The sequence below is a fragment of the Drosophila navojoa genome, chromosome 2 (assembly GCF_054131105.1).
Source record: "Drosophila navojoa isolate 15081-1374.11 chromosome 2, UAZ_NAV_1.0, whole genome shotgun sequence".
Taxonomy (NCBI): Eukaryota; Metazoa; Arthropoda; class Insecta; order Diptera; family Drosophilidae; genus Drosophila; species Drosophila navojoa.
In genome coordinates this window covers 5,337,334-5,352,589 of record NC_142890.1, presented here as the reverse complement: position 1 = coordinate 5,352,589, position 15,256 = coordinate 5,337,334, and the positions used below count along the sequence as shown (strand labels likewise).

At 37.0% G+C, this 15,256-nt stretch overlaps 1 protein-coding gene across 2 annotated transcripts in view; it reads left to right on the top strand.

Annotated features, from left to right (window-relative positions):
• The window catches only part of sima (HIF-1 transcription factor component sima), a 109,579-nt gene that overhangs the window by 69,073 nt on the left and 25,250 nt on the right, over positions 1-15,256 (top strand). For both annotated transcript variants that reach the window (XM_030383466.2, XM_030383465.2), the window contains exon 8: positions 14,346-15,133. In XM_030383466.2, coding sequence (XP_030239326.2) covers positions 14,346-15,133 — 788 coding nt within the window. The remainder of the gene's footprint in view (positions 1-14,345; positions 15,134-15,256) is intronic.

Genomic DNA, 15,256 nt, shown 5'->3' with positions numbered 1-15,256 from the left:
GACTTGGACTTTTTTTTTTTTGGCCGCAATGATGATGTTAATTTCCTGCGTTTCGTTACATTTTCCGACATTTGCGACTAAACAATTTTTGTTTTTATTATTTTTATTATTATTATTAATAATATTTGTGAGTACTTCGCAGCGAGACATTAGCGACATCATCAATCATAACACGAACTCGACAAATTTTTTATTCTAAAATTGAAGCGACTTTTGTAATTGTTGTTGTTGTTGTTGCGTGTCAGCTGTCAGCTTTTATTGTTGTTGTTGCTGTTGTTGTCGTGGACAAGCTTGTTATTTTAATTAAGCGTTTCATTATGTTACTAATTTGTTGTAGTTTGAACGAAAACAAAAATAATAAAGCCAATTTTTCGGCTAGAAAAATGAATTACGTATTCTCATTGTAATTATTGAAATCCATATGGAGTATACATATATTTATCTTCCGGCTAGCATGACTTCACATGCATACTGTGTAAACAGATGCGTAAATGGTATACTATATATATAGTATATATACCATAAGTCATAGTTAGTATATCTAAATGCAGGCAAAGACTTTAAGGTTTCAGCTTAATTGATTTACTCTCATTTGATACTAGAGATAGATACTAGATTCAATTTCTTTAATATGTATTATGTTATATCACGATACCCTGCAAATACTGTAAATGGAATTTGCTAGGCATACACGCTTCAATTGTACAACATATAACTGCTAATGAGTCAAAATCTTACTTTGAATATCTCTGATATAGTCACTTATAACTGCTTTTTAATTTCCTCGAAATTATTTCTAATCTGAAGCAAACTTCAGACTTTTCAGTATATTTTGTATATTAAAAAGTGATTCACACTGATAATGGATGATTCTGTTGTTGAGTACCTTACATGCGTTATATGCTACTTATATATAAACCACTATATACCAGTATTTTATATCATAACATTGCTTTTTCGCCTCCATCTGTTTCCTATCCATTAGTTTATATTCTTTGAAGTACATTACTGTTTCTTCTATTATATTAAATCATATGCTTCTCTTTGATCTGATATATGCCTATCATAATATCTTACTTTCAACTATTTATGTTTGTTGTATATATTACAATATATTATATATACTTGGCTTCGTCTACTCTCTAATCCGATAATATATATAACAATCATTATATCTCTTTTAATTATATCTCAGTGTATATCCACATTCTTGGCATTTACAGGGTATTTGCATGGCATTCCAATCAGTTTGAACACTTTCTGCTTGTTTTGGCTTTGTTTTCACTCTTGTCAACAGATTTGCTCAAACATTTGCTCGCTACTCCCATTTCCCTTTTTCATGCCCGTTTTCAGATACATTTCTCTATGCACATAGTGCAAACTATCGGAGCATTTTGATTGTGTGTGTGTGTGTGTGTGCTTGTGGTGGTCGTAAATTAATCGCTATCATCAACATCATCATGATTTCTGAGCAGTGCTCGACTCCTGTTTGCCTTTGGCTTTTGTGGGCTTTTATTGCTTTGAGCGAAATGTCAACACAGTTACAGTTGAGGGGGGGCCATTGAAGATGCTGGGCAAAAGACGAAGATACAGATACAGATACTAGATACCAGATACATTTGAGCTGACTTAGTTGTTGGTTCATTAATTTCTGTAGCTGTTTATGAAGTTGCCCCGCTTCAAATAAGATGCCAAATAAAATAAATATTTAAAAATCTGAATGGAAATATTTGTGGGTAAATATATTAGACAGTCTCTTAAAAATCGATTTATTTACTTTATGAAATTCAATTGATTGGACCATTCGCATAAAGCTCTTAACTTCCCTGCGACTGTATCAATCAACTGTTATATCAATCAGTTTCTAAATTGTCAAAGCTCGTGTGACTTTTGTTTTTGTCATTGAATAGCATTCGATTTCATTCGCGAATTGCCAACAATTTGTTAGTCCATCATCAATCAATCAATCAATCAACTTTCATTATGCTGCGCTTGACATCAATCGCATCATAACAGGCAAAACGAGTCGGATAGACGGCGATTCACCTGTTCGTTCGTGTTATTCGAGCCTTTGCCTGTTCCGATCATTTATCATTGCGAGGCGTCAAATTAAGTGTTATGCTCATGTTGAGATACAATATCTAAACGCAAATAAGTGGTTCAAGTCCTGCCTGAGTGGCTGGAATAAGAAACACACACACACACACCCATATAAACACTTTTATATAAAAATATACACACACACGCACAAATAAGCAAACAGTAGCTGCGGAAGCGTACCAGAAATCGTATAGATTATATGCAAACACCCGTTTCACCCGTTATACCCGCTTGCTTGCCTGTTGGCCCTTGCCGATTGACACACATACATGCATATACATATCGCAAATACCAACAACAACAGCAACAACGCCTGCTGCTCTGCCTGTTATATGAGACCCAATATCTCATCATCAGTGTTGTTGTTGTTATTCTTTTTGCCTCTGTTTTTGTTTGCCGTTTGTCTTGAGAAACTTGATTTTTCGAGCGTCGCTTTGAGCATACCCTACACACAAGCACACAGCGCATGTGGTATGGGCGAATCAGTGCATTAGTAACGGCTCATTAATTTCGCATTATTGTAGCTCAATTAAATATAAATTAATTAATTGTGCACTACTTTAAAATTACAATTGAGGCTTACATGTTGTTTGTAATATATGATCTACTACGTTTACAGGGTATTTGTGAGTGAATAGGCTTTGCTTACACATTTACATATGTTCTGCAATTTTAAGCGTCTGCTCTGCGTCTTTCTTTGTTTGGCCTATCGTATTTTGCACACGCACTCGCACACATAGTAAAAACATGCACACACACGCACACGCACACTTGCATAGGTACAGCTGTGCGTTGTCTTTTGTATATTGCCAAATCACTTTTCGTACTCTTTTTTGCTGTGCCTCTGCTTTTTTTTTTTGCGAAGTAAAACCAGTTCCAGCAGCTGCGACAGCGGCAGAGCAGCGACAGTGACGACGGCAGCGGCATCGGCATCGACTTGCCGGCCGGCATACATTTTGGGCATTCAGGTCTGGCAGTCGATCATCTGATCGAAAGTCTGGCGTGCTAAGAGCTTAAAACATGTGGCGCTCTCTCTCTGTTTCTCTCTCGCTCGCTCTCACACACTCTCTCTCTGTTTTTGTGCACTCTCTTTGAGTGCTTTGTATGCTGTTGCTCTGCGTTTTCTGTGGCGGCAGCGTGTGTTGCAGCTCTTAATGTGAGTTGCAGCTTTGGTAGGTCTGGTCGGCACGCACGTAGTCCAAAGCAGCGACGCTGGCGTCGTCGTTAGCTTTTTAGTGGGGAATTTCGTCTTACAACTAGCCAAACGCTCACCCCTTGTTGCCAGGTGTCTCTGCGGCTACGGTTCAATATGCGTGCGTGTGTGTGTGTGTGTGTGAGGCTTGGCATTTATTTGGTGACGTGATTTTAACAACGTCTGCCCCCAATGAATCAACGCATACATTTCACATATTATTCGCAAGATTACAACAACAAGCGAATAACGGCAATTGTGAGCGGAACTTGTGAAATATTGCTGCAGCGTTCGATTCGAATGCAACTCAAATCGGATATTGACTCGAGTGCAACTCAAAGCGGATATTGAGTCGAATGCGCAACTGCGCAAATTGTTGTCTGTCTGTTCCCCGAATTTCCCTTCCCCCTCCCCATCTTCAATGCACTGAGCCATGTGTGGGCTTCCCTTTCTATGGCAATAGCGAACCATATAAGGCGCGAGATCAGAAAAGATTGCGATTCTACATATAATCGAAATGCAATCGAGCAATGTAAGTCAGATCAACTTTGTCGCGTGTCTTTTGAGTGGGCAATACCGATGTGCCGGGCCCCCCTTTCATATGCTCAATTCAATTGCACAATCTACAATGCAGCTCTCTTTTATTTTTGTGTAGTGAGATATTTCGTATATATAATACTTTGAGCGATTCACTGGTTTTGTACAACAAAGTCGTCGATTCATTAGGTAGCGGCTTTTGGAACTCTATCCACCTCATCTCTCTATTTGTTGATTTTTGCTTCCCCAAAAGTTGATTTAACTCCAAAAGATAATAATTTCTTTTTGCTAAGCTTTTTAGAAAAAAGAGAAAGAAAGAAAATGAGGGATAGAAACAGATTGTGAGAGTCAGAGAAGAGAGTATAGAGAAATGTACAGGGAGATCGTTAGAGAAAAAGACAGAGAGATATGGAGAAAGAGATAATGAGACAGAGAATGAGACAAAGAATGAGTCAGAGAATGAGAATACAACCGAGAATTAGATAGAGATACTTCGAAGGAGAGACAGTAAGAGAGAGAGAGAGAGAAAGTGAAATATAGAAAGAGTGAGACATATTTACAGACCTTGAATGAGAGAGAGAGAGAGTGAGAGAGATAGAGCAAGTCAGAGGAGGTGCAAGCAAGACCGACACAGATAAGAGAGCGATAACGACTGCAGCGTAGAGAAAGAGAGAGCCAGAAAAGGTGATAGAGAGAGAGAGAGAGAGAGAGAAATTTAGAGAGATAAGTATAAAATAGTAAATAGATAGATTGAGAGCGATATAGGAATACCCAAAAATATCTCTATATGAAAGTTCGCCTTATAATTGTTTCATACTCTCCATTGCCCCAATAACTACTATTTTTGGATCATACTATCTTTGATCTTATCTATCATTGTAGTAAATACATATACATACATATATATGATTTCTGTTTTCACAATTAAAATAAACTTTCTAGTTTTTCTATAACTACTCAACTAACCCAACAAAGATGTGAGACATTATTTATTATAATGCATATGTATATGGGGCATGAGATAAATTGTATTAGAAAACATACAGTTATTGTATTTGTAAATAAAATACTTTTTCCATTTATCTATTTTTCTGGTAAAAAAAAAAAATGTCTTTTAAAATATTTCTCTTATATGCTTCTCTCGTTTCGTCATATTTAACATTTGTCAACGCCTCATGTTGACTTTGAATCGTATTACGAATCACTCTTAATCAACTGCTTGACTGATTGACTGATTGATTGATTGACTGAGTGTTCAGCTTGTTGTATTTTTGGGGGCTCGTCGCTGACGTTGCATGATTAGGCATAAAAGCTGGGAGGGAGTCTACAATTGAGGGCTGCAATATGAGGTATGATAATTTCAAAAGCACACAAATACACACACACACACACACAGACACATTTGTATGTGTTTGTGTGCCCGCTTATAGATTGCTTTATCAACATTGTTGATTTATTTTTAATATTTCTCATATTTTTCTTTAGCGGAATTTCAGTGAAACTGTCTCTGGTTTGCTTTTAAGCTGATTGAAGTCGGACAGTTGATTTACATTGTCTGCTGGATCGGATTTATATATTATATATGTATATGCCATATCTATATATATTCTTGTAAATGGTGCTAAGTGAGTTGCTGCTGTTGCTTCTTGTGTTGCAGTGGCCAAAAATAAACTGAAAGATGCAAAAATTTCAGATGGGGTAGAAAAGCAAGGCGAGTTCTAATAGGCAATGATCGACTAGGGGATGCCTTGTACAGGGATAGTTAATATATTTACTGAGGAACTATGCACACACACTTACATACACAGGTCCTGTGCAGATTTTCTTCTCAACTGCCCCTAGGCTCTCTGTACTTCCTAGAACTCAACCACATTAACTTGGATACATAAACTCGGTGAAATTTAAAGATCATAAATATGTTATCGAAATGTGTGTGTAGAAAGTCAAATAAGTCCAAATTTATATATGCTTCATAGCAGCTGACTCATTGAATTTTATATCTCTAGGTCGAACGGTCTCCTAGTAATCATAAATCCATAACAAATATTTGTTGATAGTAAAAAAATAAGTTCAATTGTTGAATTGATATTATTAATTTTTGCTGTATGCCATATGTGTATATATGGTATATGTATGGTAAATGGTATATATGTATATTTTGTTATCTGTAGATATTTTAGTACTTAAAGAAGTTCAGTTCAACAAATTATCATAAAAACGGACCAGCCGGACGGACGGACAGCATGGACAATATCAATTCAGTGTGTTCTCCCGATCAAGAATCTATAGATCTTCTGCTTCGCCCATTCAAGAGTTTACATAGACTCATCAATTCAGCATGTTCTCCCGATCAGGAATCTATAGATCTGCTGGTTATCCCGATCAAGAGCTTATATACCCACATAGACTCATCTCAACCTGCTACATATATACCCCCCAAAACAATACACCCTCTTTCACTATTTCCAGTGAGCATGCAAAAAGAAAATGATTTGTCTGCTTCATGAAAATTCCAGCAGATGTTGCAAATCTTGTATTCTTTTCGATTTGCCGGCACAGTTTGGATTTATTTTTAACACTTGAGAATTGTATCAATCTGCGGCGCAAGTTAATAAACGTGTTTGAGCCACATTTGCTTAGTGTTTATATATTTTTATAAATATACATATATATCATATCGTATGTCTATAGATGAATTTTATACATACATATATCTAGTCCAAATGCAGCTCAATCATTTGAGTTTTCAGAAAATGAGTTTATATTTTTATTTAAAATTTTTTCTTTCACTCTTCTTTCACTTTTGTTTCTTTTTTGTTTGTTCCATAAATTTGTGAATTGGTTGAAATATGTTTGTGTGTGTTTGCAGCATTTTTATATTGAATTGAATTTATTTTTGTCTCCGTCCGTGGAAACTGCATAAACATTTCAAATTTATTTGAGTTTTGCTTCCATTTGTTTATTTATTTATATATTTTATTTTATTTTTATTTTCTTTTTGGTTTCTTACATTCTCGTTTTCATTTGTTGCAAAGAAAAATATGAAACAAATGGATTAATTGTGTGTGTGTGTGTGTGTGTGTGTCAGCAAATGTGCTCTACATAGCAAAAGATATATCTGGGTTTTCAAATTATGCAAATAGATATACTATATATACCATATATAAAGTCATATACACTTGATCTGCAGCAAGAATTGAGAATTTGCAGTTTTTTTTTTTATGGAAATCTATTGCTATAACAAAAATCTCACTATATTCCATATATTAATATACTTGACCTATGTAATAGTTATAATGCAAGAGCTTAAAGGAGCTTCCCTGTTTTATTTGCCTACAGCCAATGTAAGAATTTTTTTTACTAACTCTGCAAACCCATTTTCACACAGGACCATAAAATTTTCATCAGCATTACGTAAATTTAGTGGGCTGACGAAATTGCAGTCGAGTGGGAAAAGTGCGCACACATATTTACATATACTATATATGCGTGTGAAGGTGTGTGTGTGTGTGTGTGAGTTTGTTTTCATGCCTCACAGAGCTGCCTAGATACATCTAGTAGATTCGAGACACAGGCACAGGCAGGAAGATTTAGATGGAAATACTCGCACTAAATCATACTCAAATATGGATAGAGTTAAAAGTACGGATATAGATGCTCGATACAGATAGTCAAGACACAGAAACTCGATAAAGATACGGATGTAGATCCAGATAGAGATATTAAGTAGCTGGATACAAAGATATTCATAGGCAAACACAATTAGTCAAGAGACATAGATACTTTCGTATGTCAAGCAATCAGATATAGATACAATCAGTCGAGATTTACAGATACTTCTCAAATACTTATTCAACAATTTACAAACAAATACTCGAGTCGTAGGTACTCATACGCACTCAAATAATCTGTTGAAGAGACCTGTACTCAGATACAAACACAGGCTCAGATACAATCAGTCAAGATACGGAGATACTCAAGCCTTCGACAGCCACTCAAACACTCAGTTATAGATACAAATACTCAGATACATGTTGGTAAGATACTTACATAACCAGTTGATAGTTTAGATACAAATACTCGATATATAGATACAGATACATATACATATATACAGCTATTTAGATACAAATACGTGGATACACAGATACTCACGCACACATTCGCCTGTTTATTACATTTTCAAGGCAGCCCATAAAATGCCCTTAAATGGTTCTCATGCCTTTCCCTTTCTCTCTCTTTCTACCTCTCTCATCCTCTCTTTCGCTGTCCTTGCCGTCCCGCCCTCTCACACGTGACCTATTCAGCTGTAGGCCCCAGAGCCGAAAACATTTCCCGATCTGCTCCAATGAATGAATGGATTTGTCTGACATAAGCAAAAATCACAACATGAATTCGATTTACTGAATGAATAGCGAAATGTGTGAAATACAAATTTCTATGGAATATCGAATGTTAATGAAAACATTTAGTATTTAATCAAATTAGTGCTCGTAGTGAATGTTTTACTTAAAATAAAACTCGCTTTAACAACGCCAAACTCAATTAATTCGCGCCGCATGCGAAAAAGTGTTGAAACTCTGTGCGTTTCGCACGCACAACTTTACTGCTGGGGTGTTGGCTGACGCTATGCGTGTGTATGTGTGTGCACGAGTGTGTGCTTGTGCTTGTGCTTGTGTTTGTATAACGCTTTTAAGGGCCAACACGCAATGGCTTTAGTTTTATGACGAAATTAGCGAATGTCTGTTTAGAAAAAGGCCACAGCTTCGGGAATCTCTCACTCTCTCGCTCTCTCTCTCACACACACACACACACTCACAGCTGTATCGACTCACGCACGTATCAATATTAACGGTAAATTGTGTAAGTTGGTTGTAAATGTTTGTATTTATGTGTTTTTTGTGTAAATTTCAAATGGTTTCATGAGCTGTTTTTGTGGCATAATTTTTGGCGTTGCCACTTTGTATTTGAAAGGAAAAACAAATGAATAAAAAAAAATAATAATAATAAAACATGTTAATTGCTATTTGGACGTCTTATCATGTTATCAGCACGTTGCATAGTTCAGGTTTACAGTTAGATTAGGCAAAAAAAAAAGTTGAGTATGCGCGCGCGTCTGTGTGCATGTGTGTGTGTGTGGGTGTTTGTGTTTGCGTTTTATTTAGTCGGTCAGTCAGCCTTATCGTCGTCAGGTTTGTCCAAAAACAGCGAACAATTAGCGTAAAACTCTCAATTGCTGAGCCATGCAAATTGAGCAGCCGCATGCGAAATTGCAAGCCAGGCAAGCCAAGCCAACGGCAGCATCTACAGCAGCAGCAGCAGCAGCAGCACCAACGCCAACAACAACAACAACAATACACACAACAAGAACCGCAACAGAAGCAGCGTTTGTTTGACATGCAAACAATAATAAACGAGTGGGAGAGTGAGCGAGTGTGAGAGAGCGCGAGAGCGCTGAGTGTTTAAGCATTTGCAAAAAAAAAAAATAATAATAAATAGCAACAAAAATCCTAATCAAACGAAACAGAAACGGAAAAAAATGAACGTAAATGGCGTTGGTTTTGCGCTCAATTGCCCGCACGCAATGAGTGAAACTAGTCAGCGTGAAAGCACTCAATGGCAGTGCGCCGGCGCTGCGCTCTTTTGAGTGCCTTGTTGTTGTTTTGCGCTCGCACTTAGAACAGCAGCGCGACGCTGTGCTCTTTCGCTGCCAGCAGCAGCAGAGCGGCGACGGCTACAAGCTTTCAGCTGCGCTGGCATTCCGCTTATTCGTCTCTGGTACGTTGTCGTCTGTGCAAGCAAGCGGCGCAGTCAGGCGCTTGAGTTTTTCCGTCTGCACTTCTAAACTTTAATTCTCACCAACAAAAAAGAAAAAAAGAAAAAAAGGAAAAAAAATCAAAAGAAAAGAAAAAAAGCAAACAAGCAAGAATAATAACAATAAAATTAAAATAACTGGACTCGGCGAACTTGGCCAAAACGAAAGAAACGCACAGAGTAAACGTTCAAATATATTGTTTTTATTGTTTAACAACGTCAAATTGTGCAAATAAATACAAAACCGAAATTCAACAACAAAAGTCAAAAAAGCAATAAAACAAATAAACGCCATCTATTTTTCAACTTTCGCTGTAAATAAAACTCAATTGCATTTCCGTTCTCAATAATTAAACAAATAATTACAATAATTGCAATAATAATACTAGAAATTAACAAAGTTCTACAATAAAAAAAAAAGAAATGTTTTAAAAAGCAAAAGGTAACCAAATAGTTTAAAGTATACAAAAAATTATATAAAAAAATGTAATTTGTGGCTGTAAAAATAAACAACAAATACAACTGTAATTAAGCATAATAAAAATATATATAAAGTATATATATTCATATACATATAGAAATGTGTATATGTTTATATATAAACTAGTTGAACACAACAAATTATATATTTTTATTTTTGACAAAAATAAACTTTTTTTTATTATGCGTGAATTTGACAACGACAAAAAGAATGAAAATAAAACACAAGCACACATACAAATATATATACATACATCAATTATATTTTCGTATATATACATGTGTGTGTGTGTCAAAAAGATTATCAAAAATAAATAAAAATAAAGGAAATGTTCATAATTTCTGTTCAATTTAAAGAGAGAAAAAGAAAAAAAAAACAAGTGCGCACGTTTGTTACACGCGGCAGCGAAAGCGAAAAACCATAACAACAACAAACACACGAAGAGAAGGTCGTAAAGCAATGCATATTAATTAATAAACAATTACAAAAAGATTACGCCCAAAAAAATTAACGAAAAGAAGTCTGCAAAAAAAAACTTTTACACAACACTCGCGCACCTAACCTACAAAGCAAATGCATTGCTGCGGTCGGCGCTGCAGCAGCGGCAGTTGCAAGCGCAAAAACAGCAACAACAACAACAACAACAACGATGACAATTTTTATTGCAATCTGCGTTTCAGTCCGGCGCTGGCGTTGACGTTGACGACGCGCGACCCCCACAACGCAACGCACGATCTGTCTGCTGGCTGCCCACTCGCTCTCCGTTTCTGTGTTCTTTTGCTCTCTCTCCCACTCTCTTTTGCGTGCACCGAGAACCCGCTCTCTGTAGAGTCCACGGTGGCGGCGGCGTTTCATTTTGTTTCGCGTTTGTTTTATTTATTTTGGCTATTTGGCATTTCGTTTTGTTTTTGGTTTAGGCTGAGGGTGGGGGCAGCGCAGGAAGCGTAGCTGCATTTGCTTTTGCATTTGCAATTACATAAAAATGCTGAGCGAGTTAATTTGTTGATGAAATTTAATTGAATTGCAGCTTAATTAGCATTTAGCATAGGCTTGTCAATAGACTCGCATACACACAGACTGTCTCTATGTGTGTGTGTATGTGTGCATGTCTTTGCATTTAGACGCCTACCTACATATATGTTGATTACACAATTTGCAATGGTGTGTGCGTGTGTGTGGGGGCCGAAATTTGCGTCTGGTCTCTACGCTGTTTATAGTCTAGTTAATTCAGCTTCTATTAAATACATACCTACATATTCATATACGTGTGTGTTTGTATGTGTGTGTTGCTGCCTCTTTTGCCTACTGCTTTTTATTTTCATTCAATTTAATACACATTGCCTTTTATGTGCGCGCACACATGCACGCATTTCTCACACACACACACACACACACGCATACGAAAAAAAAAAACAAAATGTTCGTCAAAAGCAATTACTGACATTTTACGTTGAGTTGATGCTGCTCCGTTATTGCTCTGCAATTGAAATCAACAGCAGCGGCAGAGACAGCGGCAGAGACAGTAGCAGAGCCAGCGGCATCGGCAGAGAGAGCAATACAACATCGTCGCAGCTTCAGTCAGGCAGAATTCATTTGTTTTATACATATGTATATATTCTTTTCTTTTTGTTCTTCTTCTCTCTCTTTCACTCTTTCTCTGTGACACCGTGTGTGTGTGTGTCGTCTCCTTGTATCTGAGCGTTTCGCCTCAGTTTGTTACACAATAAAATTGTTGCTTTAATTTAGTTGAATCAACTACAATACTTCATTCATCTATCTGTCGCTATGTCATATTTCTAAATACATATATACACACACATATGTTTATTTATTTATTTCATATTCAATTTGCCATTAGCAATTGACATTAACTGCATTACTAATGCACTTCTAAGTGATTATTGTTGTTGCTTCTATTTACACTTTACCCTCATCTTATTTAGACGCGCTCTTCCGATCTGCCCCTCTCTCTTCACTCGCGCTCTCTTCGTCGCTCACCAGTCGAAAAGTGTGCCGCTGAGTGTTTGCAGTGTTTCGTGAGTGCATTTGTCTGTACACGTGCATGTGTGTGTCAGTGCAGCCAAAGAGAGAGCAAGTGAGCGAGAGAGACGCACTAACATCACGCGATCAATTGATACACTGACTCGACTTTGATTTGGACTTGTGTGTGTGTGAGTGCATGAGCCTGTGCGTGTGCCTGTGCATGTGTGCTTGTGTTCGTTGAGTATGTTACACAGAGTTCAAGAGTTTAGATGCCCTCTCTCGCCTTTTTTTGCTCTTATCAGCATTGCTTGAGGTGTTTGCTTTCGTCACAGCACAGTTTAACAGGCCGACAAAGCTTCAATTAAAAGCTCAAAGGCTTAGACTTAATTGATTTTAAGCTTTGTTGCTTTTCACAATACATTTTTTTTTTTTTTTTGGCAATTTTTAATGAAAATGATGTAAGAGCTGAAAACGTGAGTTCAAACCGGCTGCAACCGGCAAAAAGTACGTTAAAAAAACATAAGAGTGGAAGAAGAAGAATATAGATGAAGCAATTATTTAAGTGTGTTCTGTTGCTGTGTGTTTTCGTTTTGCTTGTTAGCTTTGCGGCTATTGTAGCAAACGCTTTTGTCCCATTGATTGCCTTCCGGCATAGCTCGCTCTCACTCTCTCTCGCTCTTCCACACTCTCTGTGTACATATACTAAATGCAGGTGTCTGTGTGCATCATTTGCTGTACAGCAAAGTTTCCATAATTTTCCATTGTCAACAAAACACAACTTGACATTGAATCATCTCTGCTCTATATCAATGCCAGAGCTATCAGACCCTAGGCCCGTGGCGTACCCATCAAAAACCCAACGTACATATGTATGTACATATCTCTCACACTGCGTAGTTCCCATTATTTCACCACTGAGACGAGCCCCCAAAAAACGAAAATTCCGTAAGCTTGTTGACTTTGACTTTTAAAAGTTAATAATTAAGTTGTTGTTGTTGCTGTTGTTGTTGTTGTCGTGAATCGTATATTTTCTGCACTTCATCAACTTCCAGTTTCAATCTTTATCTATAGCTTGTGCTCGACGGGGGGTGGGGTGCGGGGGGTCTGAAGGTTAGTTTGTTGCTTGTCCGCAATGCACGACGTTTTCACGTGTCTAAGGCTATAACGCTCATACACTGTGCGCATGCACAGGCCCAACAGCTGAGTTGTAGCCGATTGTACCGTTACCTATCTTATCAAGCAAGCATTTGCCGGCAAAGAGAGCGAGTGCGAATTAGACGTCGAATGCCAGATACACTCCAAAGTCACTGAATCTCCATGCTTCAATCACGGGCGCAACGTATGCTTGTTGCAACAATCTGAGCTGAGCATATATAGAGTACATGATATTTACTTATGTATGTGTATATACATATTATATATACTGTTGCCATGATCTGTTCCGTTATCAATCGGCTGTGTAACGCTTAATTAGCCTGCGAGACACACCCACTAACTGAGGCTTATCGCACGATGGCGTCGACGCCGACGTTGGACGTTGTTTCGTCTTGGCCCCGTTTAGAGATAAGCCTGTAGAGAGAGGATGGTAGGAGGGGAGTTTTTTGTTTTTTTGGCAAGTGGGTTTGTAAGACATATCCATTTCCGGTACGCTCTTATCGTTAATATTTTACAAAAAAAAACAAGAAGTAGCACGCGAAATTTTCCAAAACATTTGCAGCTCACAGGAACTGGCTCATTAATAGCAAACAATTATTTATAACTATTTTTTTAAAATAATATATATACTAACAAATTTTAAATACTAAAAATTTATGATAAAAGTAATTGTTATATATACAAACATTTGTTATATACATGTGAAAAGAAAAATACCAAAAAATGTATATTATAAACAACTGTTATACATATGTTTTAAGTATAACAAATAAATGTAGTATATATAGAAATTTATATATATGCATAAAATATATAACTGTTATATATATAAAACAACATTTTGATATGTATAAATAACGAAAATAACTGTTATATATATAACAAATAACTGTTATATATAAACATATATAACAAAAATTAAAATCGACAATTCGCGCGTTTTTCGCTTTCTTAATCGGGCTGTGTTTTGTAACAAACGAGTGCAACTTGAAAAAAAAAAAAAAAAACATATAAAAAAAAAAAATGAAAAACCCATTTGATATGATTATCATTACGATATCGTTGTGCATCGGCTTTTTGCAGTAATCTTGAGAACAAACATGAGATTTATTCACTTGCGCAACAAACGGCGGCAAGTGAGGAACAGGCAAAGCAGCAACAACAACAACAACTACCTGAAACTAACAACGAAACAACAATTGCTAAACAACAAGTTGCCGATACAACTAAAGCAACAACTACAACAACAACAGCAACAACAACTTTAGAGCTAGTGGACAAACCCAAAGTGATTGAGACTGCAAACGAAACAACAACAACAACAACAGCAACAATAATAACAACACCAACTGCAACAACTGCTGCTGCAACTAACCCACCACCAGCAACAACAACTAAAACAACAATTAAAACAACTAGTGACAACAACAACAGCAACAACAACAACACCGTAACCTCAACTTTAGCTAACAAAACGCAGCAACTGCAAACCGAATTGCTTATCAAACGTGAAAATAATTCACCCGGACCGCGCACCATCACAGCACAGATTCTCAGCAACAACAACAGCAACAACAGCAACAACAGCAACAGCAATTTGTTGCGCATCGAAGAGAAACGTCCCAAATCGGTGACTGCCTCACTCATACGCAGCACTCCAGCTGCTGCTGCACCGAAGAAGGCAACAACAATTGCTGCTCAAACGTTGCCGCCGACAACAACAGCAACAGCTGCCATATTGAACAACAATTTGCAACAGCAACAGCAACAGCAACAAGTGCAGCAACAGCAACAACAACAACAACAGCAACAAGCACAAGATATGAATAAAGGATTCTTATCGTTCGCTGATGAAGGTCGAGGATTAACAAGTAAGTAGAACAAACTAAATACATAACTAAGCACAACAACAACAATTGCAACAACAACAACAACAACAATGACAAACAACCAGAAAGTTAACAGGTTGCATTATGCAAGTAGATAACCCCCCA